Raw genomic sequence first — 27,543 nt, forward strand, 5'->3', positions numbered from 1 at the left:
TGAAGGACATGGTAAGTTTATTTGGATTTGGGGCTGTGCAGAGTTCAGTCTCGGCTCCCCGACGTCCTCCTGCCGCGGCTCCTGGACCTGGAGGAGCTCCGGCTGTGGCTGCGGCGGCTGCGGCTGCCCCGGCCACGGCTGCGGCCCCTTTTTCTTCCTCTGCTTCGGGAACTGTGCCTCTCCCGGCTTTTGGACGCGTGCTTGTGGGATTTCTTGCCCCCGTGGCTCCTCCTCCTCCTCCTCTCGGCCATCCCGTTCCTCTTGTAGGAGTGGGCCGGCCCCGGGCTCCTCCTCCTCCGCGGCCTACTGTAGTAGTCGTCGTGGCGGCCCGGCCGCTCTCTCCTCTCTGAGTTCTTACTGAAGCAGGAGCCAGTCCGATCCGGAGACAGGTACATGTCTCGATTCGCTTCCCAAAATTCATTGTTGGGATTTCTGAACACGTGAAGAAAGTTGCAGTGTTTCCCTCTTGGACACTGCTGTATTTCAAATAAACCTGGAGGGGCACAGTGAAGAAATGGCATTTACTGCTCGCACTTCATCCTTTTCAGAAGGTACATTTCTGATGTTCGCTTGTGATAGGACTATTTTCTCCTTACGTACATTGATGTCATAGTTTGGTTCCCCGAATTTCAAAAATATTCAATGCTCTAACAAAGGGCACTGTGAAAAGTAACAGATAAGAACTTTTAATTAACCAGAATGCCCTGTTCCCCTACTGGATTATGGTGTGGAGTGCAACCGAACCAATGGCGACCACATTATTTTTTCTAGGCTTTTACCATCCTGCTGACAATGTAGATCCCTAATTAACAGTGAAGAACCAGCCCTGGGAGTCCCCCTGGCAACATGCTTTGAGGGCACGGTGGTGGGAGGACCAAACCACTGACCAAAAGAAAGAGCCTATCGTAAGTAGAAGATCCTGTATTTTCTTATACTTCAAGAAGATGATAAACACTGGCCTAATGCTTTAAATTTACCAGGTGCTTTTAACATGGAAGATTTTTGTCAAAGGTGAAATCTACTTGAACAATTTAGAGATCTTTTGGGGATTTTCAAACTTTTTTAAAAGCAGTGAATTCCCTAAATATGTAAAAGAGTTAAAAGTGAAATACCTCCATACCACACACTATATACAAAAAGTCAGTCAAAATGGATCAGAGTCCTAAACGTAAGCTATGAAACTATAAAACTCTTTGAGGAAAACATACAAGTAAATCTTCGTGACACGGGCTAAGCAATAGATTCTTAGATATGACACCAAAAGCACAAGCAAAAAAAGAAAAAAAATAGAAAAATTGGACTTCCTCAAAATTAAAAATTTTTGTGCTTCAGAGGACAACATCAGCGTGAAAAGACAACCCACATGATGGGAGAAAATACTTGCAAATCATATCTGCGATAAGGGACCTGTCTGTAGAATATATCAAGAACTCTTACAACTCAATAAGACATATAACTTAATGAAAAATGGGCAAAGCATCTGAACAGACATCTGTCCAAAGATGATATACAGTGGCCAATAATCCAATAATAAGGACACGACAAAATGCTCATTAGTTACTAGGAAAAAATAAAGCACTTATTTAAAAAATAACAAGTGAAATAAATAGTTTCCTGCTTTGGGGGAGTCAAAGTCACACTCAGAAGCACCTCACTGAAATGGAGAAAACAGACCCATCTCTTTCAGCACCCCAGTCTTTAAATCAGGCATAATGGTTCTTCTGGTTTGCCAAAGCAAGGAATTCTAAATTCCTTTTTTTCTCCCTTCAGATAAATGGTTTTTAAGTGAGAGCATCTATTAAGACCGGGTTGCCAAAGATTCAGACTTTATAAATTATAGATTTTGAAACAAGAGGTTTTAAGCAGGCGAGTATAAAGCAAAGCAACGCAAAGGGTAAGGGAAGTGGTCCCGTAAGGCATGGGCAGCTCCTCTCGTAGCTCCCGGAGCACTTCAACAAGAAATGGTTCGGCGAAGCCCATCTGATAGAAATCAAAACAGAATGAGCCCTTCAAAATTGCCAGCTACTCAAAGGACTGACTCATTTCCTGACTTGGCAGCCACTGTCTGATGAGTCAGCCTGACTGAATGTGCCCTGACCAGGTTCTACAGCTATAATCAATCTTTACGACACAAAAGCTTGTATTTCAATAAGGCAGGAAGTGTCATAGGTAATGTTTTAGGTGGCAAAGATGACAGAAGGTTCATTAGGGATAAAGATGGGAAAAAACCCAGCTCAAGTGAGGAGCCAATGAATAGAAAACACTTCTGAGACTGCAATCAGGAGACGGCATCCCTGATAGACACAACTTCTCAGGCTTCCTGCAGAGCCCAGGACTTCGAGCACCGACTCTGTCACCTATACATTGTGACCCCAGTCACCTCATCCATAAAGTGACCCACAAGGTCGGTTACAGGTCTAAACTGTGATGTACTTTACATAATGATCTCTGCTCATCTACCAGGTGAGGCAAAAGCTATGCTTCACACCTTTAAAAGGTTGGTTTTTTTCCTAAAACTATTCTTTATATGACAGTGGAACAGTGGGGGAAAAAGTCACGTTGTATTTTACCACAAATGGCCATTTTCCATCGGGTCACTGGGCAGAATTCGCACTGAAGCTGTCTTCCCGCGTACCACCGTCCATTAAACAGAGAAAAGGCTGCTTGGCATTCTTCTTCCCTTGAAACCACAAATTAAAGGGTGCACTTTAGAGTAACTTTCTAATATGCAGATTAACCCTACTGTTAATTAACCCTTGTATTTGTTTACTGTAGGACCACCTAGTTCACTGCCTTTGTGCTACCTAGGGAGTCCTTATTACAGCATTCAAGGTCCTGAAGCTCACCTTATGGAAATGGAAAACAGAAGTGTTTTCCATTGTCACTGCCTGTTCCTTCTCAGCTCAGATCGCTGTCCTTCCTATTATTCAATACAATGGTTAATTTATCCCATTAGCCATGGCAGCACAGGCAAACAGCAAGACGAGCAGAAACAACACACTAACTGCTTGCTCTCTTAGCGGGCCAAATGCACACTGAAATTATTTGGGGCTTTTATTTGGGGTTCTCTATTCTAGTTATCCCTTTTCAGTTTGTGTTTTAATTTTAAAATTATATAAGTAAAAAATTAACTATAATGCAAAAAATTAAAAACTCTCTAAGTATACGAAAAATGAAATACAAATATACAGTTTTCTAATCCTTTCCATATTTCTAGGTCAGCTCTTAATATTTACATTTTTAAAAATACCATGCATATGAAAGGTATATATTCAGTGGAAAAATCCCAGATGTCAATGTAATCACAACACTATATTGTGACAAATGTGAAGATGTTTATGTTTAGAATACTTACGATTGATATTGAACATACACATTGCCCCTCAGATGAGGTTCCAAGTTGCAGCTGACCTAAGGAGCAATGAAGAATTCCATCATTAGAAAACAAACAAAAAAGGCAAAAACCTAAGGAAAAGAAGCCCTCCAGTCATCAAACGCATTTTTTGTCCAGGCCAACATTACCAAAAGTTGTTATCAATCAAAGATTCCAAAATTAAGATACTACCCCACTCTTACGTCTATTTAAGGCATACTTCAGCAGACGGTAGTGTTGCAGGCCCCAATTACCTGATCCCTGTTGATCCTGATTCTTTTTTGTCCAAAGATATGAAATGCTTCACACATGCATAAAAATACAGAGACTATTTTAAAAAAAGAAAAAAAATACAGAGACTAGAAATCAGCCCCTATATACACCACCCAGATTTAACACTAACATTTTCCATTTTTGACTGAGAATGTTTAAATACATAAAACATGAAAGACCCAGTTGAAGCCCTTTCATCCTATTCTTCTCCCTCCTCCATCACATAGGTGGAACACTATCCTGAGGTTGGGTATAACCTTCACATTCCAAACACACACACACACACACCCCTATCTACACAGACACAATACCCACAGCCATACATACACACAGACAGGCATATACACATATATCATATGTGTGCCATAAAATATATACATATATTATGTACAGACATACAAAGAAGTGTGTGTCTGTTATGTACGTATGGGTATACACATATTTATGTACATATATGCTAAGAAGCACGTATATATATTGATAAACAATATACAGTATGGCTTTGTACATTTTAAAATTTTATATAAATAATATTTATTTCACATCCTTTTTTCAAGATGTAATCATGTAAACTTAATAACTCATTTTAAACTACTAAATACTGGCTATATCAAATTATCAAATATATTTATCCACTCCTCTAATGATGCATATCCAAGGTGCTTCCAATTTTTCATCAACAAACAGCGATACAGTCAGCATGCCTGAACGCCTCTCTGGGCGGTAGGACTTTGTCTAGTGTGCATGACCGGAAGTAGTATGCTGATTTGTAGGTTCCATGTACTTTCAACCTCACTAGGTACTGACAAACTGCTCTCTAAAGTGGTTTTACTAATTTACACAACGTCGCCCATGCTTGATATTAGAATTCATAATTTTTTTCCCGATGGGTATGAATAACATCTCATTTTAATATGCACTGTTCCCATTACTTGTGAGGGTGAACATTGACCATTTGTCTTAAAAAATGACAAATCTGATTTCGTTTTACATAACGGTATAAAAAGGTCCTTAGGGCTTCCCTGGTGGCGCAGTGGTTGAGAGTCCGCCTGCCGATGCAGGGGACACGGGCTCGTGCCCCGGTCCGGGAAGATCCCACATGCCGTGGAGCGGCTGGGCCTGTGAGCCATGGCCGCTGAGCCTGCGCGTCGGAGCCTGTGCTCTGCAACGGGAGAAGCCACAACAGTGAGAGGCCCGCGTACCGCAAAAAAAAAAAAAAAGTCCTCAAATACTCATACTAATGTTTAGCATTTCTTTTCAAAATGAATCTATCGATATAATTTTACAACTTAGTTGCAGAGTATTTTTATTAGAGCATCCCAAGAGAGGCAGGATGCGTACTGACTGACACTACTGACTGACACCATCCTTAGAAGAAAGACTGGGGGGGTTTACCTAGTGGCGCAGTCGTTAAGAATCCGCCTGCCAAGGCAGGGGACACGGGTTCGAGCCCTGGTCCAGGAAGACCCCACATGCCGTGGAGCAACTAAGCCCGTGCGCCACAACTACTGAGCCTGAGCTCTAGAGCCCATGAGCCACAACTACTGAGCCCGCGCACCTAGAGCCCGTGCTCCACAACAAGAGAAGGCACTGCAACAGAAGCCCACGCGCCGCAACGAAGAGTAGCCCCCGCTCACTGCAACTAGAGAAAGCCTGTATGCAGCAACAAAGGCCAATGCAGCCAAAAATAAAATAAATAAATGATAAATTTATTTAAAAAAAAGAAAAAAAAGGAAGACTGGGGACTTTCCTGGTGGGCCAGTGGTTAAGACTTCACCTTCCGCCTTCCAATGCAGGGGGTGCGGGTTTGATCCCTAGTCAGGGAGTCGGGGAGCTAAGATCCCACATGCTTCTCGAAATCTTTAAAAAAAAAAAAAAAGAGAGAGAGAGAGAGAAGGAAGACTGAAAGGCCCCAGGAGGCCACGTGAGCCGCACCAGGGCCCTTAGAGATCATTTAAGCCAGTGGTTCCCAAAGACCCGTTATTAATTTTCCATGATGAATTTGATGTTTTGGAAATTTTTCTACTAAAAGTTTATTAAACAGCTTTCCATTTATAATTGCCAACGTGATTAGCATGAGCCTGGCTGACAGAATTCTCAACAAAAGAAAAAAAAAAACTCCACGGTTAGTAGGTACGGCCTGTTGCAGATAATGGGGGTGATTTCCATTAAGCAGCCTGAGGTGTTGAAAGCTCCAGCACTAACTTCCCAGAAGCGGTATGATGTAGGGACCCCATGCGGGAAAACACTGATGTAGTCCAGTCCTCGCCCTTCAGGGATGAGGAAAAGGCACAAAGAGGCAAAGAGCCCACGGCTAGTCAGCACACCAGCTCCTCAGCGGTGCTTCTCACGTGGCACCGAGTCGTGTGTGGCCAGGCACTTAGAAGTACTGTGAAGACGGTAAAGTGCATGCAACAGAAAGAAAAGGTAAAGGGGAAAGAGAAATTTTGAAAGAATTTTTTAAAATCTTGAAATCAGTAGTAAGAAGGATAGCCTTGAATTTCACGAGGGCCGCAGTTGCTCTGTTTCTTAGCTGTTCCAAATTTCCACTGTCATTTCCAACTAGCAGAAAAAATTCACAGCTTTATTCCTATCTCTTTCCAAATTATGGGCCATTTCCCCCATCCTAACATAACAAAATCATTCAGGTTCGGATCTGATCAAATTGCAGACAGCAGGAGACTTCACTGTGCTAGGATTTGACCACTGGGCCCAGGAGCAGCAGCCATTACACCTGACTTCACGCTTGCTTTAAGGAATGTTTTAAAATAACTCTGTAATCTGAACACTTCTTTTACCCCCTATGCTGCATCACAAACCATGACTCTGGGAACACTATTTTCAGTATTGAGAGTATTCAGTGAATAAAAACAAAGTAAAAATAAAAAAGGAAAAGGAATCAAGGTTTATGTTCTTGGGGAGCTCCAAAAGAACATGCACCTTGGGTGGAAGCTGCAAGCAGGCACCATCAACACAATACAGTAACAACAAATCAACCACCTCGGTAGGTGGAGTAAGTAGACGATTGTCACACTCTGCTCTCCTCGGCTCTAGGGGAGACCGACCATGGGAGGGAGGGCATTCCGCATCATATGCAGCCCCTAAGCGAACGCTTGGATACCTATTTGCAGAGGACCTTATGCAGAGAATTCACAGGCTGCAAAAGAATGGGACCATAAAGGTACTGAATGGATGAAATATCTTTTCCCATCAAAACCTCAGAACCCAGGAAATGTCATGCTAGTACCTGTTTAAGATTTCAAGTAGTACCTCAACCGTACTGGCAATGAGGTGGATGGAGAGAGAGAGAGAAAGAATTAACATTTCCTTCCAACATGGCGCCAGGCCCTCCACCATAGCGCACGTCCCACCCAGGCAGAGAGCCTGTGCCCTCGCTTTCCCATGCCATCTGGTGCTTCAGAAGGAGGCGAACCAGTCCCGTCCTCCACGCGCACTGCATGTGCCCACCTTGAACTGTATCACTTTCCCCACGTTCTTGAACTCGGGGAGCACGTCGTCATAGAAGTCCAGGAACTGCTGGTAGGTTTCCTCTTCGCTGTACTCCAGACTTGCGTCGGGGTCATAGTCGTCCCTTCTGCACTGCTCCATCCCAAATGTCGTAAACATGCTTTTAATAAGAAGGGTGGGACTTGATGCCGGGAAATTGTGTTTACGTGAACACCTGTGTATGAAGGAAAAACTTCAGCATTCCAATGGTGAGAAATTACACATAAAAGGCTTGCTTTAAACTGTGAGATACTCAAGCAACTTAGCTGTTTCAACTGAACTGTAAGATGATAAACCCCATTCAGACTTTAAATTTCAACACTTAAAACTGTTCTAGGGCTTCCCTGGTGGCACAGTGGTTGAGAGTCCGCCTGCCGATGCAGGGGACACGGGTTCGTGCCCTGGTCCGGGAAGATCCCACATGCCGCGGAGCGGCTGGGCCCGTGAGCCGTGGCCACTGAGCCTGCGCGTCCGGAGCCTGTGCTCCGCAATGGGAGAGGCCACAACAGTGAGAGGCCCACGTACCGCAAAAAAAAAAACAAAAAAAAAAAAACCAAACTGTTCTAAGGGCTTCCCTGGTGGTGCAGTGGTTAAGAATCCACCTGCCAATGCAGGGGACATGGGTTCGAGCCCTGGTCCGGGAAGATCCCACATGCCGTGGAGCAACTGAGCCCGTGCACCACAACTACTGAGCCTGCGCTCTAGAGCCCACGAGCCACAACTACTGAAGCTCGCACGTCAAGAGCCCAAGTTCTGCAACAAGAGAAGCCACTGCAATGAGAAGCCCGTGCACCGCAACGAAGAGTAGCCCCCGCTCACCGCTACTAGAGAAGGCCCGTGCGCAGCAACAAAGACCCAATGCAGCCAAAAATAAATAAATTTATTTAAAAAAATAGTATCCAGCATTAAAAAAAAAAACTGTTCTAAAACTGACCAATATATTGGGTCTCATTAAAATGTAAGGTTGGGAATTATTTCCAAGTTCAGATGCCATTCAGCTGCCTTTTACTGAAGTTCAGGAAGGCTTACACATGTGGAAGCACCAGGAAAGAGATGCATGGGCATGACGGAGCGTGATGAAAGGCACACAGACACCGAGCATGGGACTCCGGACAAGGTGAGAACAGTGCAATTCTGGTTCCATACAATCGCCAACAAACCCGACACTTAGAGAAAAGGGTATTCTGAGAGTTTCAGCTAAATGGATCGCATTTCATAGTTTTCATGGCATTTTTATATTCTTTTTCTGATCCTTGCAAACTGTTAGGACAGCCAGGGCTAGTATTTTCTCCACTTTGAAAGAAAGAAAGTGAGGCCTAGAGAAGCACACGTACCCAGGTCACATGGCTGGGGAGAGAAGATCCCAGAGATCCGAGCTTATCGACAGTCTACTGCCTGTGTGTTATATGATGTGCTAAATGTAAGGAATTTCTCTTTAATGAAGCTTAACCATTGTGAAGAACAATTTTCTTTTCATAGCTTAAACGGGACCGGGTTGTAACTGAGTAATTTTTTAAAAAAATCTTTTATATGAGTTTACTTTCTTATTTACTTCCTTCTCCTCAAGTAAAATGAAGGAAAAAAATGCAGTTTAGGATTCCAAATCATCAAAATTTTCCTGATTAAATTTCTAGTTTAAAAATTAGTTAAAACGAGAACTTTAGAAAAAAAATCCCCAGAACTTTGGAAGAAAAAAAGTTGAAAAACAAGGCAGGTGTTAGGAAAAAAAAATGGCCCTGAAATGAATAAATGTTTAACTCATGCTCACTTTCCAGTGTCTGTAACATACATCTCTGTACACCTAGTGAGACAATGCACACAGAATGCCCCGCATACACCATGCCCAGCTCAGAAATGGGCAATCTGTGTTCATTAAAGTGAAATTTTCTATTTTTCAAAGGACCCTCCTAGATTATTCAGTCAGAGACCTTGTAATGAGATCCATCTTCCCAAGGGCAAATACCCACAGAAAAAAGAACGAGGATTCAACCTGGTTGGCAGTGTTAGCAGAACCAGAATTTTACAAGTATGGAGCACATACAGAATTAAATGACAAACCAATTTAACAAGGTTAAAATTCTCATGGGATTATCATAACTGAATGAACTTGGCTCTATAGTACCCAGGATGTCAAATGAACATTTGTGAGTTTTGGAACAGCGCCAAAGTCCCCATCTAGGGAAAAATCCCACTTGGCCTAGAGATAGTCCATATAATCTGAGTGTATTTAAGGCCAGCCCTATAGGTTCTACTGAAAAGTCAGCTAAGACAAGAGATATTTGGGAAGGCAGTCTAAAGTTGTGGTATCAAACCCATGTGATTCTCAGAATCACCTGGGAAGAACTGAGATTTCTCAGGTCCTGCCCTAGACCATCTGTTCAGACCTCCAAGAGTGGGGAACCCATGTTTTCAGAGTAACTCCCCACCTGGTCCTGAAGGTTAGCCATGTTTGGGGACTCCTGGTTTAGGCCATGCTATTTACTCAGATCCTTGAATCAAGTAAGACTGCCACAAAATCATGTAGCTGGACATTACCTTAACCAAAGGACAGCCAATAAATGGCATGGGTCTCCAAATGCCCCCTCAGGTAGAGCTAACTGACTATGCCTCTTTTTCTTTTTTCAGGGGAGCACTCCAGGCACCCACTACCTTTGTCCTTTATAGAATCAAGCTACATGCTAAAGGTAGACTGTGATTATTTACTGAAGGTCTTTGTGAGAAATATTCTCATGAAAATTACATATGCAACTGTTAATAAAACATCTATCAAAGTTACTGTCCACCTTCCTACTCAATGTCTTTATACAGTATTCCACGGGAGAAATATTTAGACTCTGATGCCTGGAAAATCTTTGTCTTTCCAGAGATCCCACTCATTTCCTTTTTGGTAAGAACTACATAGCTCATTTCTGCCTGGGATGGATACAACTCCAAAGCCAAATGTATTGTACGTTCACAATAACTCACTTTCTTCTCCTTTCCTTGCTTTCAATTTCTTTTATTTTATTAAACTTAGTGTAGTAGATTGTGAGCCTTCTTTATTTTATTTTTCATAAATTTATTTATTTATTTATGGCTGTGCTGGGTCTTTGTTGCGGTGCGCTGGCTTCTCATTGCGGTGGCTTCTTTTGTTGAGGACCACGGGCTCTAGGCGCACAGGCTTCAGTAGTTGTGGCACGTGGGCTCAGTAGTTGTGGCTTGTGGGTTCTAGAGCTCAGGCTCAGTAGTTGTGGCACACGGGCTTAGTTGCTCCGCGGAATGTGGGACCCTCCCAGGCCAGGGATCGAACCCGTGTCCCCTGCATTGGCAGGCGGATTCTTAACCACTGTGCCACCAGGGAAGCCCTGTGAGCCTTCTTTAAATCACTTCTGGAAACAAGTGAGGTATAAATAACTACTCTGATTAATAAATTTTACTTTTCATCAGTGATTATGTTCTTTTAGGACCAAAAAATAAATAAAAATTGAACTCCCCTCAAAGCTGTGACTCCAAGTGCAAAAAGGTTCTAGAATCAAACTCGTACTAATTACAAAAACAAAGCAACCAAAGAAATGCTTAGCTTACGGGAGTGCTTGATGTTGTGACAGACCTTAACAGAAAAGAACAGTTGTATGATCTGGAGCAAGTCACTGGGGCTCTCTGTGAAAGGGGGGCAGTATCTTTGTTTGAAGGGATGGTGCTGGATTTTGTAATTGCTGGTTTCATGGAATCTTATTTCACAACTGATCACTTGAATCATGCAAATACCCAAATCGCTCTCATACTTTTTTTTGATAGTTGTGATGGTGAAATTTCACATGCCTGTGAATATATTAAGAAAGGTTCACAAACTAAGCTGACCACTGTCAATATTTCCTTGAAACGGCCCTCAGGGATGGGTTTTGAGAGCCTGACAGTCCATTCCCCTTTTCACAAATAAGTACTGTCAACTGATTTCCTGAAACCACTTAGGACATCTCCCCTTCTCTCACTTATGCCCAGCAGAAGACTCCAGAATCCGATGACCACAAGTCTTCACATTTAGGGAAATGTTAGAAACATATCATAATTGAAGACTCCTGCAGCTGGGAAACCTTACATACAATTTGGTTCAATCCCCCACCCCTACCCCACCCCCGCCAATGCAAAGGTGACTCACATTGAGTCTCAACTGTCTTTCAAAGCTAATTCACTGTACACTTTTTCTTTGGTGGGGGATGTTTTACATCAATCATTACTTTTTTTTTTTTTTTTTTCGGTACGCGGGCCTCTCACTGTTGTGGCCTCTCCCGCCGCGGAGCACAGGCTCCGGACGCGCAGGCTCAGCGGCCATGGCTCACGGACCTAGCCGCTCCGCGAAATGTGGGATCTTCTCGGACCGGGGCACGAACCCGTTCCCCCTGCATTGGCAGGCAGACTCTCAACCACTGCACCACCAGGGAAGCCCCAATTATTACTATTTTGATGAAATTAAACATACATTTGGGAAACACTTCTAAGGATATGAAGGAGGGTAAAGTCTTTCTCCCCTCCTTAGTTCCCAGTTCCTCAAGAGGAGACTTTCACTATTGACCGGATCCTGTGAATCCTTTCACAGATATTCTGGGCATATACAATCCCAGCTATAAAATATAAGAGGAGTCACAAATACTACATTAGTGACTCTCAATACTGGGCCCACCAGAAACACCTGAGCACATTTCAAAAATTAGGGTGCCCAAGTCTCAGAAACTCTGATTTAATCAATTTGAGGTAGGACATAATTTTTTTCAAGCTTTCTAAATGATTCTAGTGTGCATCCAGGGTTGAGAACCACTGTTCTTAAAAAATGTAAAATGACGTGAAGGCTTAAATTAAAAAAGAAAGAGAAAGCTAGAGAAGGTTCATATTTTCAAAGAAGGAAATAAAACAGCATGGATAATTTTATGAATAAAATAAACACGAGAGACAACATACAGTTTCTCATTAAATACATATGAATTTTCCTATTCATATCCCTTTTTATGATGAATAGGACACTAAGATATAATTAGATCTTTTCTTCTGCAGAATGAAAATAATTAGATTTTGCCTCAGATGGATTTACTCACCATTATGAACTATTTATCTACTTTAAGCTGTTCATTCATAAACAAGCCAAATTATAAAACTCACCATTGCCTGGCATACAGTTGGTATTTAAATATTTGCTAAATGAATGAAAACATCAACACTTAGTTTTCCACATGAATGTCTTGTTTTAAAATCATTGATCCAAAAGAGGGAGGGAAGCAGAGTGTCTCAGAGAATAAGGGCAACAGTAACGAAATGAAAATACGAGCAAACACTCAGAACTTGCCATGGGCCTGCCACGTTCTCCCTGCTTTCCCTGCATTCACTCACAACTGCCTTAGACGAGGGGTACTGCTTTTTTTAAAAATTTTATTTATTTATTTATTTAATTTAGTTATTTTTGGCTGTGTTGGGTCTTCGTTTCTGTGTGAGGGCTTTCTCCAGTTGCGGAGAGCAGGGGCCACCCCTCATCGCGGTGCGCGGGCCTCTCACTGTTGCGGCCTCTCTTGTTCCAGAGCACAAGCTCCAGACGCGCAGGCTCAGTAGTTATGGCTCACGGGCCTAGTTGCTCCGTGGCATGTGGGATCTTCCCAGACCAGGGCTCGAACCCGTGCCCCCTGCATTGGCAGGCAGATTCTCAACCACTGCGCCACCAGGGAAGCCCGAGGGGTACTGCTTTTAATCCCCATTTTACAGGTGAGGGAACTAAGGCACAGAGGGCTTAAGTAACTTTCCCACCTTGACAGCCGCTAAAGCCAGATGTTGAACCTGGTGTCTGTTCCTGACTCAGAGCAGACTGAGAACACATATTAGAATTTTCCTCTACTCAACTCGGATCCTGTCTTTCACAGATATCCCTTTGGGCATGCCAGTTTTTGTTTTTTTTTTTTGCGGTACGCGGGCCTCTCGCTGTTGTGGCCTCTCCCATTGTGGAGCACAGGCTCTGGACGCGCAGGCCCAGCGGCCATGGCTCACGGGCCCAGCAGTTCCGCAGCATGTGGGATCTTCCCGGACTGGGGCACGAACCCACGCCCCCTGCACTGGCAGGCAGATTCTTAACCACTGCACCACCAGGGAAGCCCGGCATGCCAGTTTTTAAAGCCTCTTTTGTGTACAGTGTTTGCCATTCAAAAAATAAAGCCAGACTGCTCCAGTCTTTTGAAACAGATTATTTCCCCATCCCAGGTGTCCTATGTGGACTAATACAAGTGCAGAAAGGAAATAAAAGCAAAAGGTCTTCAGATAGCTGTGGGAGGAACGCAAAGGAAGCCCTGCCAGAGAACTGGACGAAGCCCACCCAGAGAAAAGGTATGGGGGTGTGGAGGAAGCAGGGGATGCTCAGCTGGGGGAACCGGAGCAGCAGCAAGAGTGCAGCAGATGCCTATGAACATTTCAAACTCCAGCCCGTGCCAACTCAAAAACCTCAACATTTTGAGTCACTTAACTCTGACACAATAAAGCAAAATTGGTTACCTATCTCCGAATCTGCAAGCTCCTGTTTTACTGTAGAATGGACAATTAGCTCGATCTTTTTCCATTATCCTCAATTCCATGGGTGGTTCTGGGTTTTGCCATGTGGTGCCATTTTCCAACTGTTAAAAATAACCATGACTTTACTTGGTGTTAAAAATCCATGAAGAAGTAAATGTTTAAAAGGTATTCGAAATATTTGGGTCAAAAATAAAAACAGATTCATGTAAGAATATACACATTCAAGTTGTATCACACAATCTAGACTCTACAAACAATTGTCGTGAGACAGGGGCTATATGTCTCTCCTGGCTCCCAGTCACTGCCGATCATCAGGCATCGATATGGCTACCAGGAGCAGTCACCAAAGTTTCCCTTCGGTCCATCCATTCCTAAAAGGGTTGAAGGACTTCTTAGGGAACCACCCCCTGAGACCAATCTAAGTTACTGTGAATCAAGTTAAACCATCCATCTGGGCGTAAGTGTGTGTGATGCTGGTTACACACACTTTAAGGACTATAAACAAGTCCAGTCCACCAGGGTGATCTTTGCTTTTGTTCATCAGTTCAATTTTGTTGTTGCTGAGGTACAAAGCACAGAGCCACGCAGGTGATTCCCACATTCAGACAGGATCTAAGTAGCTTACCACGAAATTAACATTATTGGAAATATTGTTTTTAAAGAAATGTTCATCGGTCTCAAGTTCTTAATGAAAGGTTTTGAAAATACCTCATTTTCAGCCTGCTCCAGCATCTTCTGCACAGCTTCCTACAAATGGTGCAAACATAGGACTAATGAAAACCTCAAAGTCAGGTAAGTCACATCTGGTTTCTCTGGTTAAGAATCTCATGTGTCACAATTTTAAAAAAAACTTATGCACACAAAAGGCTTCAGGTTCTAATTTGCTTTCTACAGCACAGATCTTCTGAAAAGCTTTCAAAAGACATATAGCTGAGAATCTTCATTCAACTAGGACATTTAACAGCACACATTGCAAAACATAGTCTTCTAATAATTTCAGTAAGAGTAGTATTTAGTAGATTTGAACATATATTCCACATTCTAGTTTTTAAGATGAAGTATTAGTGAATATCATAAAAGACAATGCTAGCTGAAACATCACAGACATTTAACAGACGCTACATTATGACATGAACAGCAGCAACTGGGATTGATAAAAAATCTCAAACTTTCCGATAAGGCAAAGTCAGTCCTGAAATATGCCAGTCAATTTTGACCTCCTTGGCATTTAAATAAGTTTTAAATTATGTTCGACAGACTTCTCTTCCCTAGCTCCTTAAAGCATTACATAGAAGACTCATATGTCTAGCTGCTTACTTGATTAACTCTGCCTGGCCATGTAAGGGTCCTCAGTAACTTAACGTGCTCAAAACGAACCTCACTCTTGCCTACCCCTCGCCCATCTAAATGCCCATCTCAGTAAACGGTGTTGCCATCTGACCACCTGCTCAAACTAAAAAGCTAAAAGTATGACTTGAATTCCCTTCCCGGTCCATTCAGCCTACCAGCTAGAGTTCCGTTGACTGTGCCACGACTCACCCCAAATCTCTGTACTTCTCTGTATTAAGCACTACTGTCATCCAAACCACCATCATGTCCTGTCTGGAACAGCAGCCTTCTAACTGGTCACCATATATCCACTCTTGCCTCCTTGGTCACCACTCCCCACCCCCATCCCCCATTCTTTATACAAAAGTCAGAATGATCTGTTAAAAGTAACGATAAATTAGATGAAGTCAATCCCTGATTAAAAACCCTTTAATGGCTTCCCATGACACTTTAGGTAAAATCCAAACTCGTCCTTCCCACCCAGGAGGCCTTACATGAATGACCCTGCCTACCCTCCTGACTTCCTCCCCACCCCTGCTGCTCTTTCCTTTGGTCTCTAGGATTCAGGCACCCTGACCTCCTTTCAGCTCCACGCTCAGGGCGTCCCCCCTCTGCTTGGAGCCCTTCTCTCTGAGATCTCTGCATTCAGGCGTCAGCTCACACGTCGGCTTCTCCCTGGAGAAGTCTTCCTTGACAGGCAATCGAAAGAAGTACTTTCCTACCCCAATCACTCTGTCACATGACATTCTGCCTTCTTTCTTTTTTTTTTCTAATGCTTTATTCCTTTATACCGCTTAACATTACCTCAGAGCACTTCAAATGACCTTGCTTGCTTATATTCAGTTCCGCCATCTAGAAACCGAACTCAATGAGTACAGATCTTTTTCGCTGCCCTATCTCCAAACCCTAGAGAAGCATCTAGCTTACAGGAGAAACAAAGAATGCAGATCCCTTTATATATGCTTAGAATCGACTTCATTTTACCCACTTCTCCTTAATGTCTCACCAGACTTCCTTTGAAACAAAAGCGTTAGCTTTTATCTGGTGCCAGAAAGACCTCAGTTGAAGAACATTCCACTGTTAAAATGGGAATTTATTACACTCTACTAAAAAAATAACAAGCTCCAAACAATTTTCCTGCCCCCTAAAAACTTAGCATGATCTCGCCTCATCTGGAAAGCAGTACTCAAATAAGGGTGTTTAAAATTTGCACTGGAATTAACTGATGGCCTGAGACAAAAGAAACAAAGGTTGCTTCTACCCCATCATGACCAGGATGTAAACAAATGCATTTTCCCCCGTAATCTGGTGATTACCCAATTTTATGCTATTCATACATAGCATTATCACAGAAAAGATACATCCTGATGAATCAGTCAAGGAAAGATGAGCTGTGATATCTTTGAAATAAATACACTGTTAAGGAACAGCAGCAAAATAGACCAAAGCAATCTTTAAAAACAATCCTGGAAGATATACAGGATATATACATATACCTTATAGATTCTTTTTTTGTGTGTGAGCAACTATAGGTTAGCTACAATTGCCTTTATAGCACAAGTTAGAAAGGAAGTCAAGATTTAATAACAAAAAATATTTCCTCATCCCTCAATATTTGAGTCTGATTTCTTTCAATCTATTAGTTCTTGCTGACATGTCCAAAGCAGTGAAGTCTCTTATGAATCAAACAAAGGTGGAAACTATATAAAATAGTATTCTCTAAGTAAGTCAACCCATATACAGCAAAACCTCCGAAGAACACCATTTGCTCTAGAGTGGTACAAAGTGTAAGGCAGGGGCCAGCTGCCGGTTTTTAATCAATACAACAATAAGGTTTTATTAGAACATGTCAACACCCTTCATTTTCGTGTTACCTATGGCTGCTTTCACGGGACACTGGCAGAGTTGGACATTTTCAACAAAGACCATACAGACCATAAAGCCTAAAATGTTTACTCTGGCTCTTTACAGAAAAAGTTGGCCAATCCCTGGTATAGAGAGTAAGATCGGCAGAGATGAAGAAAAACCTTCATTTAAGGCATCTGCCACAGCACCCACCCAAAGAAGAGCATCATAAGGAAACGCTAGTGTATATCCAAACTAAAAACATGACTCTAAAGAAAAAATCAAGTCCAAACCTGACATGCCTATAGCTTATCCTTCAAGCCTATCACCCGCCCCATCCGCTCACTAAGAGGATACGCAGTGCATCTATCCTCCTGTGACTGGAATCACCTCTCTTTCCTTCTTCTCCTGTAGCTTCTGCTGCTCTTCTTCTCTCTCTTTTCTCTGCTGTTCTTCCCATTCTTCCTTTAACTTTCTCTTTACAGAGGAAAAAAGAAAGAAGAAAGGTAATTATTTTTCAGACTCACTTTTTTACAACATTTCACATATGGGGCAAATAAATGAAAAACTTCAACACTGGTAAAATGGATAATATCCGATTTTTAAAGTTCAAGGTATGTAACTCAATGAGAGTCGTTTTGGTTAACTGGTTATCTGATTAATACCATACCTCTTGCTCTTCCTGCCGTTTTCTAGCTGCCTCTTCCTTTTCCTTCTTTATTCTGAATTCTTCTTGCGCCTTCTGTTCCCGCAGCAACCACTCCTCATGTAATTTTTGCCTATTGATGTAACGATGTGATCAGATAAAAGAAATGGGCACTAATCTACAAATACATCCACACACATATATGATAGCAAATGGGATTCTGGGAATGACGAAAGTATCATGAAAGATATTTTCTAGAAAGCAGTTAAGTGGAGGTAAGAGGATCAAGAGATGAGTAGTGATATTGGAAAAGCACTACATTTTAGCATATCCTCCTAGAGGGTGACAGCATAAAATCACTACTTCTACATTTCCTATCTGTAATATCTTTACACAAAACAATGACACTCTAGCTTTCCCTTTAGGTTGACCACAGTGATGTGTAGGTGCCAATAAAGTGAGTAACATCCAGCTTTTCACATTCAGGAAGTATTACCCTTCCTGTTCTATGCATTTTGAAAGTGCCTGTCGCAGGATTGCAGCATGATAAAAACCTGACATCTCCTGCTGTAAACCCTTGGACTGCTACTCTTTACAGCTGAGAGACTCCTGTGGTTTGCCCCAAGCACCTAACTGCTGAGAGAAGAAAAATAGAACTACATCGTGATCGTGTCTTTAAAATAAAGAAAGCTACAGGTTGTAAGAAAAGATGACAAAGAGTTACAAAAACAGATTAGTGGGTGTCTAGTTTATTTTTAGAAATGACCAATTATAAAGAGTGATCTTATCTTAAAATGGTGTCTCAGATATCCAATACCACAAGTTTCCAACTTAAAGATGGGTTATATTTCAAAAGTTTATTAGCCGATTAAGTGTTTAAAACCTAGACTGCATTTTCCCACTGAATTTGTAAAAGGAAAATGAAATATGAGAAACTGTTCTGTATTACTTCAGGGACATTAGCAGTTAAATAAGGTTTTATGTCTAGTCTGGGGACCCAACCACAATTTCAAATACTTGATGGGAAAAAGTATTCCATTTCCAACTACAGATTCCAGGAACCCATCTTTTAGCCATAGTAGACACTGGCATGTTGCATGTGTCAACGTTCCTGTGTATGTCATAGAGTATATGTAAATGTTTCAGTGTGCAGAACTCTGATTCATGAACCTTTTGAGGAAGATATTCATTGTAAATAAACTGAACCAAAGTGTATATATATTTAAGACCACAAAAGAGTAAAATATTACAAACTTTAAAACTTAGTAACTTGGATATAATACTGAGAACTCTAGAACTCTGGGCACATAACTCTGTCAACCCCCTGCACTAAGAGACTTGAGCAAACTCTAGCATGCCTTTTAGCAGCATAAGGCTGTGTCCCTAGGATGACCCCATCACCTCCCACCCCCCAAGACATTAAAATGCCTGCCTGAGAAAACTCAATGCTGCCTAGAAAATGGACTGTTTGCTCTGGCCAACACCTGATAATAGGCCTCTGCCTTCCCTCTCCTAGAGCATTACTCAAAAGGGCTCGTAATTATGAATATGTGTCTCTTACAGCTCATAAGGGTCTCTCTCAAGGGCCTGAGAGCCATTCCTGGGAAATGCAGTCATTAAGAAGGATGAGGCCTCTGGCTCCCAGTCTCTGTGGGAGGATAAAGCCCTAACTTCCCTAACTGCCCACTAACGAACACAGCTTCCTGGTCACCTTCACAGGGATCAACTCCTGGTACTGTTCACTTTCCTCATTCTCCCTTTTAAATGCCCAAATCGCCTCTGCACAAACCAGAATGGAGCTCAGGTCTTCCCCTACTGTCAGGAGTTACTGAATAAAGTCTGTTCCTGCACTTTAATGTCCGGCTCTGTTTACCTTTGACACTATACACCTCCTTTTAAGTAGTACATAAAGCCATTCAGTATTTTCAAATAAGTTTCCTGCTTTTCAACAATAAAGTATTATGCAACTCGTATAGGAATAAACAAAAATCAAGGGAACACAAAGACATGTGTATGTGATTTAAAAGAAGCATCTAAGTAAATGGGAAAGCAAGAAAAATGACTTCCCTATTTCATGCTATACATATCTTTATCATTACAGAAATCTCTAGTAGTAAGAACAACCAGAGATATTACAGCACCTCCTATCTGCTCACACTATGTTAAGCGCTATACACTTACCACCTCATTAATCTCATTTAATCTCCCCAATTCTATGCTGTAGGTACTATGATTGATGGTTTTTTTTTTTGGCTGCATCATGTGAGATCTTAGTTCTCCAACCAGGGATCGAACCCGTGCCCCCTGCAGTGGAAGCGTGGAGTCCTAACCACTAGACCACCAGGAAAGTCCCTGTTTATGTCCATATTTAAGGCGAGGCAATTGAAGCTTAGAGAGATTAAGCAACTTGAACACAGCTAGTAAGTAGCAGGGCCAGGACTGCAATGCAGATCTGGCTGAATCCAACTCCCTGTTCCCAATCATTACTACTTTTTTTTTATTTTTTCAGCATTTTCATACTTCCACCTATTTATGTGCTTATTTGGGTAACAGAAACTAATTACAAGAAAAGAAGCAACATTTCCAGTGAACACACTAAATAGCTAGACAGGACCTATAAAGTTTTTTCTCCTTTAAAAAATTATTTATTTATTTTTTATTGTGGCAAAGTATACATACCATAAAATTTACCATTTTAACCATTTAAGTGTACAGTCGAGTAGCATTAAGCAGATTCATATTATTGTGTACCACTTGGGGAATAAAAAACAAACTACCCCCTGAAAAATACCAAAAGAGAAAAAGAGCAGAATATTTTTGTCAACTTGGGATGGGGGTGGCCTTTTGAAATCAGACATCAAGCCTAGATATCATGATGAAATTGACGACATGGAGATCAAATTATGTGAGTAACACGATAAGCCAAGTTAGGACTGATGACAAATGAGAAAAATATACATCACACACAGGACAGATAAAGGATTAATATCCTTAATCAAGTAATAACATTGCTTGCACAACAAACTTAAAAAAAAATGAATCCCAAAAGAGAAAGGTGCAAGAACTAAGCAAGCTACAAATAGATAATATATAAAAAGATACTCAACCCTACTAATTAAGAAGTGTACATTTGAACTCTTCTCAATACTCTGTAATGGCCTATATGGGAAAATAATCTAAAAAAGAGTGGATATATGTATATGTATAACTGATACACTTTGCTATACAGCAGAAACTAACACAACATTGTAAATCAACTATACTCTAATAAAAAATTTTTTTTAAATGTACATTTGAAACAATGAAATATGACTTTTCACTAAAGGAGTTTTAAGAACTGATAATGCCTAGTGTGAGTGAAGGTGTGGAGAGATGGGCACCTTGCTTCACTCTTGGAAAGGCTGCAAACTGCAATCTGGATGCCCTTTCTACCTGCCCATCTACCTTTTACGTGTACTTCTCCTCTAGGCATTTTCCTAAGGAAATAATAGGACAATTACCATGGATTTATAATCATGGATACTCACTGCAACTTTTTTATAATAGTAAAAAGCCTGAATGTAAAATAATAATAAATTAATAGTAAATAAGAGTAAATTAATAGTACATGGTAAGTGAATGTTATTTAATAGTAAATAACCTGAATGTCCATCAGTAGAGAACTATAAATTATGAATAGAAAATAAATTATGCCAGTCATACAATGGATACTGTGTTGCTATTGAAATGGTTGAATTAGATCTCTGCACCAACACCGAAATAAATGTCCTATATAGCGGAAAAAGCAATTTATAGAAAAATAGGTATAAATATCATCCCACGATAGAAATATACATATATACTACATCTACAGTTTCTTTCTTACCTTCTTATTGGGGCTATCTTTGGTGTGTTGAGTTTACTGAAGCCCTTTCACTGTTTACACTTCTTAATTATTTGGATTTTTTTTCAAAAACATTTACCAATGAGCAAAAAGAGTGAATAATACTTTTACACTTCTTAATTATTTGGATTTTTTTTCAAAAACATTTACCAATGAGCAAAAAGAGTGAATAATACTTTTTTTTTTTAAAGACAATATCTTTTTTCAGCCCATCAGCTAGCGGTTTAAACAGTTTATCCAGGGTATTTTATAAGACCTATTTTGTATAAGATTGTATAAAGAAGACCCGCCCTAGTTAGCGAAGATTTAGGATATTCAAGTAAAATAACTGGGTTCGCAGGAAGCGCTTCAATCAGTGCTGACCTCTCTCTCTCCAGCAGCCTCTCTTCTTCTCGTCGTTGTTCTTCAATAAAGGCATCCGCCGCTGTCTCCTCCTCCTCCTTCTGTGAGAGTCCTGAAGGAATGTCAGTGTTTTAGTACACTATCTGTATATTACAAAACCTTGGTCAATAATTCAGGGAAAAACTTACATACAATTTTTCATCTTTACAATTATGGTACAAACCTGTTTTTAAAACTTTCTAATAATAAAGGGCCCCAATCGCCCAAATTGGAACAATGTGAACACTGAAAAGAACAATAATGGTAGTAGATAACACATTAAACTTAAAAAATTTATTGATGGTTCCATAGTAATACCCCAAAAGATGGTGAGGTGTGAGAGGGAACATCCACCTGTATAGAAGAATGGCAACTAAAAAATGTAGAAAGACTTAAGTAGAAAAGTCCTCACTTCTGCACCCCACTGTAGGAAGAGGATATTTATTTGGGAAGAGAATATTTATTTACACTATCTCAAAATATCAGCCCTCAGACGAGTACTAATTACAAAGGCAGGAACATCTTTTACAATGGAGCCATCTGATTGGCAACACTTAGACCACACTTGCATCATTAGGAGTGGAACAACTTGACATGAGAGGCCCCCTGATGTATGCAATGAGAGCTATACAGCATCAGCTTTGTAGTATTTTGCTATAGAGTGTAACCTGAAGCCAATCAGAAGACAGACTAATCTAGAATGCAGAGCATTCCACAAGACAACTGGCTTGAGCTTTTCAAAATAATCAAACTTGAATTGGGAAAGTTTAAATATGGCCTGTATATATATTACTGAATTAATGTTCCTTTGTTTAGTATTATGGTCCTTATTCTTAAGAGATGCAGGCTGAAGTATTTAGGGGTAAGGGGTATGGATATGCAACTGATATGCAAAGGGTTCAGAAAAAATTTGTACATATGGATCTATCTATATATAGAGAGAAAGTAAGGCAAAATGTTAACAATTGACAAATCTAGACGAAGGGTTCATGGATGTTTATTGAACCATTTTTTCAACTTTCTGTACATTGGAACATTTTCAAAATAAAAACATGGGGGCTTCCCTGGTGGCGCAGTGGTTGAGAGTCCGCCTGCTGATGCAGGGGACATGGGTTCGTGCCCCGATCCGGGAAGATCCCACATGCCGTGGAGCGGCTGGGCCCGTGAGCTGTGGCCGCTGAGCCTGCGTGTCCGGAGCCTGTGCTCCGCAACAGGAGAGACCACAAGAGTGAGAGGCCCGCGTACCGCAAAAAAATAAAAATAAAATGAAAACATGGGAAAATAAGTTTTAATATAATAAAAATTTATATCCTCTTCTACTCAGAATTTAAATGTGAGGGAAAAAAAGGAGGAAAACTGAAGTGATCTTAAGGAAATATAACAGAAGATCTCAGGCTAAAAGGAAAAAGATATTGTCTGTCACATATATTAAGTATAGGTCTAACCAAAGACTCACCCAGTCCTAGATAATCACCATACAGCTGACCCTTGAACAATGCAGTGGTTAATGGGCACTGGCCCTCCACGCAGTTGAAAATCCATGTATAACTTAGAGTCGGCTCTCCACATCCATGATTCCTCTGTATCTGTGGTTCTGCATCCTTGGATTCAACCAACTGCAGACCATGTAGTACAACAGTGTTTACTATTGAAAAAAATCCACATATAAGTGGACCTGAGCAGTTCAAAACCCATGTTGTTTAAGGGTCAAATGTATATCTAATTGTATTATACATGTAACTGTATATGGAATCATGCTACAATTTTGCAACTTGCTTTTTATCCTTCATGTTACCTTAATTTCTGATAATGCAGCTCGTTTCAGATTATTTCAAGTAGAACTGGGGGCTAAAGAGGCTACCTGTAATAGAGAGGTTGATACTCCAGAAATTTCTACTAATCACTTGCCAATTCACTCTTATAGCAATCCTTACAGAATACTTCTATATTCTAGCCTTCTGTCATGTTTGCCCATGCAACGTGTGCTACAACCCACAGCAGCAATTGGTAGACCACACTATTCATGAAGCACCACTAAGTAAAGAATTGTGAGTTGGAGTAGGCCAAAGCAGGAGCAGCCATCCAGAGACAAGCGCTTAGTCTTGGATCTGCCATTAGCCATATATAATCACGAGCAGACCAGTGAGCTGCATCCTTCAATTGACTAAACTGCCAAAGGACACATCCACCTGCCTATTCACAGAGGCTCACTCCAAATGCACTTTACAAAGTTAAAGGGGAATAAAAAATCAATGGAATATGTTGGATTTAAAATATGTAAAGAAAAAGAAGAGTTTTTAAAAGTGGGGGCATGTTACAAGAAAACAGGTTAACAAAGTAAGGAAGCTGAAAACTTCAAGGAGGCTGGGAAATCACTAAGGGCATCAATAACGTCAGCCTAACCTGTTTTTCCTTTTATCCCTGATGCTTTATCCTGCCTCTAGTGGACCAGTTTTGAACGAATAAAACAGAGATGCTAATACAGGCTGCAGGGCAACACACTGCCCCTTCCATTCTAAGTATCCCAAGTAATGCTACTGAAACAGTTACAAGGTAACTCCAATGGTAAGTAAAACCTCCATGGCTATTTTCTCAAGGCTGGAGAATCCTGGTTCCTTGAGTCTGTGGACTTCAAGAATTGTCTAGGATAATTTAACAGGCATATTCTGGCTAATGTGTATGGTAACCATTATAACTCAGTACTCCTGCGTGATTTCAGTGCTTTCGTCTGCATTTATAACTACACTATACAACTTTACAACTAAGTTCATTAAACAGGTAGGTTTAATATACAAATGTTAGATTCTGCCATGAAGGCCAAATGACACCACCATCAGTACAGATGAAGGTTCCACAGTATTTTAATAGGAAAAAAAAGTGATAAATAACCACAGGGCAACAGTAGTAGTGGCATTCCAAACTCCACTCAGTACCATATTCACGTTGTGAGCATCTATTTCCCATCATCCCTAACACTACATTAATGTAGATATGGGGACTTCCCTGGCGGTCCAGTGAGCTTCCACTGCAGGGGACTGGATGTATAATTGTATAATTTGACTTGGTTTTGTGATTTGTAAGTATATCGCTTTATAAGTCAAGTAAGTTTCACAACTAATTTTATGCATATATGTTTAAATAATGTCAACAAGGGGTCTCTCATGTTAGTGAAATTTAAGAAAAACTTGCAAAGTGTCTAAAACTGTCGACTCCTGCTGGTTTTACAAAGAAAACTATTCACCGAATACTTACTACGTGCAAAGGCTGGGCCAGCTACTGTAATTCGTAATGCCTGCACCTGTAATATTAGATACTTCATAAATACCTAACACGTAATCAGTAGGTGATGATTCACCGTGACTTCCCCCCCACCCCTTGAGTACGTTAACATTGTTTCTGACATGGGTCTAACACAACTTTTTGAGAGGCCGTGGCCACAGCAATTCTTTTTCGGATACGGTACTTGCTTTCCTTCTGACACTGGGGCCTCAGGACGGGAGTCGGGGGAGCAGTTGCATACACAGAAAACAGGATGAATCCATTACCTGAGTCTCTCAGTCGAGCGAGTTCCTGCCGACGTTTCTTTCGTTTCTCCTTCTTCAGGGCGGCCCTGTACTTTTTGTGGCTGGAAAAACAAGACACAAACACACTCCAGCGTCAGTGGCCGCACCTGCAACGGTGCCTGAGCTCCCCTCTCCTCCGCGCCCAATGACAGGAACTCGTTTGGGCGCTCGAAAGTGAAACCTTGCTTCCCGTGTTTTAATTACAGAGCATGCTTTTACCATCGCCTCGCCATCCCATGCGCAGACGGCAGGTCTTCTCCATCCCACCACCTGCACCCCTCCTCGCCTCCCTGAGCCCACAGACGCCCGCGGACAGTCCGGGGCGCGCCGAGGGAAGGGATCGAGCTGCCGCGGTGGCTTATCTGCTTGGCCCAGCTCCCTTTCTGCCTGCAAATCCTTCAACCCAGCCTCGGTCCGCTCCGTCCCCTTTTCTTGTCAGCTCACCTCCCCCAACCCAGCTCACCTTAGCTTCTCCGGAAACATCATTTTCTCGGACGCCGCCATCTTCCCAGCACCGCCACGCCCCGCAACGGTCGGCCGGAAGAGGCAGGCTTGAAGGCGTCCGCGGTCGCGCGCAGTCGCGGAGTCGCGGTCGCTGCGCGGCCTCTCGGGCTAGAGGGGCGGTAGCCTGTCTCCCCCTTGGCTGACCAAAGACGGACGACGGGAGGTAGGTAGCTCGTCTTCCAAAATCCTGCACAAGTAAATGTCTCCTTCTCGAAAAATCCTCTGGGCTCCTAACCCGTCTTGTAAGTACTTTTTCCCTCGTAGCGCTTCCCCAGTGCGTTATCACTCCCTCTCCCCACCTCATTGTGAGGTGTCTTGTGGCCAAGAAGTTAAAGCCACACCTCCCTCTTTCTCGTCCATTCACAAAGCCTCATCTCTCACGCTGCTCGCCTTGCTTTCCAGTCCGAGGCTCTGGCTCCTTCCATAGTTCGACCTATCAACGCCTTAGACAAAGCTCCTTACGCCGCCCCCTTCCATTCACACCTGCCGGCTCTATAGGTGAAATTAACTACCGAGGCTGCAAAGGTGCAACCTCTACTCCCAAGGAATTTACAATCCAGAGGCAGAGAAGGACCAATTCATAGATTAGATAATATGGTACAGGCAGCTAAGATTACTTAACATAGTCCGCCTGGAGATTCAGGGAGAGCTTTCTGATGCCTGAGTTGCTTTGAAGGCAGACGACCTTTACTCAGGTGGAGAGGGTGGTAATGGAATTGCAGGTAAACCAGCATAAGCAAAAGCACTAAGAGGTGAAGCAAGGTGGGATCTGCCAGAACCGCGAGAATTTTGGCCATCGAATATAAAGGGCAATTTGAAAGTTTCAAGGAATACAGCGGTATTCCTTGAATACCGCTGCGGCTAGGTTGTGGAGGAGGGCCATTCCAAGAAGCCTTAATTATGCTCTGTAGGGAACAGAGAACCATTGCAAGATTTTAAGTTGAGGCTTGTTGTGATCATATTTGTGTTTTAGGTAAATTACTCTGGTTTACAATATAAAGGGTACAGCCGGAATAACGCAATCTAGGTGAGAGGTGACAAGGAATTAAACTGGGGCAATTGGGTAAGGGACTGAGAAAACAAAATAAACCCTGCTAATAATTAGACCGTGATTTACACATACAAGGCCAGGGACAAGACCAAGAAAAAAGTGTTTCTCCCAAGGACAGGTTGCGACTGCAAAAGGATTAACAACCCCCATCTTTTGATAATTGGATAACTTCCCTGGCTTACCTTTTTCCCTCTCTCCTCCAAATCAAAATTACTGAGATACCCAATTACTAAGCTGCCTGTTTCCCTAGTCCCTCCTTGAAATCATTCAGCAGAAGCCCAAACTCTTCATAAACTGCCCTACTCCCTCTTAGAAAGACACTTGCAGTAACAAGCCTCCAAGTGGAGCTTGTCCAGCTCAGTGCATCGGTAATTAGGGACATAGACTTTGGAGTTGGATGGACTGGGAAACTCAAGGCTTGGCTCTCTGATCTTGAGTAAATTCCTAATTTTTTTTTTTTCTGGCCGTCCTAACCACTGGACTGCCAGGGAACTCCCAGTTCCTAATGTTTAGTTTTCAGTTTTCTCATCAGTAAAAATCAAGGGAATGCTATATGTTGGCATAGTGCCTGGCAATAGTTAGTGTCCCCAAAACTTTATCTGTTATTAACGGCAGCGGCAGCGTGAAAACTTCCCAACCCCCTCAAGAGTGGGTTAGGTACTTGTC

General features: G+C 41.9%; 2 protein-coding genes across 5 annotated transcripts in view; one reads left to right on the forward strand and one right to left on the reverse strand.

Annotated features, from left to right (window-relative positions):
• On the reverse strand, positions 1–26,110 carry ZRSR2 (zinc finger CCCH-type, RNA binding motif and serine/arginine rich 2). Of its 4 annotated transcripts, none has more exons than XM_060138465.1 (12): positions 25,786–26,089; positions 25,305–25,384; positions 23,216–23,404; positions 21,742–21,832; positions 17,520–17,628; positions 17,240–17,326; positions 14,384–14,422; positions 13,658–13,776; positions 7,115–7,328; positions 3,356–3,411; positions 2,571–2,680; positions 1–493 (listed from the first exon to the last, which is right to left on the reverse strand). In XM_060138465.1, exons 1-12 carry the CDS (start codon positions 25,824–25,826, stop codon positions 45–47), a joined length of 1,584 nt encoding a protein of 527 aa, XP_059994448.1. In that variant the 5' UTR covers positions 25,827–26,089; the 3' UTR covers positions 1–44. The 4 variants fall into 4 exon arrangements, 3 of the variants coding, with proteins under 3 accessions (XP_059994448.1, XP_059994449.1, XP_059994450.1); XM_060138467.1 differs by lacking the exon at positions 1–493 and adding an exon at positions 500–660 and having other exon boundaries at positions 25,786–26,109; XM_060138466.1 differs by lacking the exon at positions 23,216–23,404 and having other exon boundaries at positions 25,786–26,084.
• The window catches only part of CLTRN (collectrin, amino acid transport regulator), a 78,653-nt gene continuing 77,003 nt past the window's right edge, over positions 25,894–27,543 (forward strand). Inside the window, exon 1 of the mRNA XM_060138468.1 lies at positions 25,894–26,068. Within this exon, the coding sequence (XP_059994451.1) occupies positions 26,026–26,068 (43 nt within the window). The 5' untranslated portion in view covers positions 25,894–26,025. The remainder of the gene's footprint in view (positions 26,069–27,543) is intronic.

Source organism: Lagenorhynchus albirostris, chromosome X, assembly GCF_949774975.1.
Source record: "Lagenorhynchus albirostris chromosome X, mLagAlb1.1, whole genome shotgun sequence".
Classification (NCBI taxonomy): domain Eukaryota; kingdom Metazoa; phylum Chordata; class Mammalia; order Artiodactyla; family Delphinidae; genus Lagenorhynchus; species Lagenorhynchus albirostris.

What these genes read in the sequence shown, in the direction of transcription:
- ZRSR2 (XM_060138465.1), bottom strand. Translation starts at nt 25,826, where the DNA reads ATGGCGGCGTCCGAGAAAATGATGTTTCCGGAGAAGCTAAG. An exon ending in TGGAGCAGGCTGAAAATGAG is followed by an intron (nt 13,777 to 14,383) that starts GTATTTTCAAAA and finishes TATTTTTAACAG; the next exon opens with TTGGAAAATGGCACCACATG. An exon ending in GGAAAGTGATACAGTTCAAG is followed by an intron (nt 3,412 to 7,114) that starts GTGGGCACATGC and finishes ATTGCTCCTTAG; the next exon opens with GTCAGCTGCAACTTGGAACC.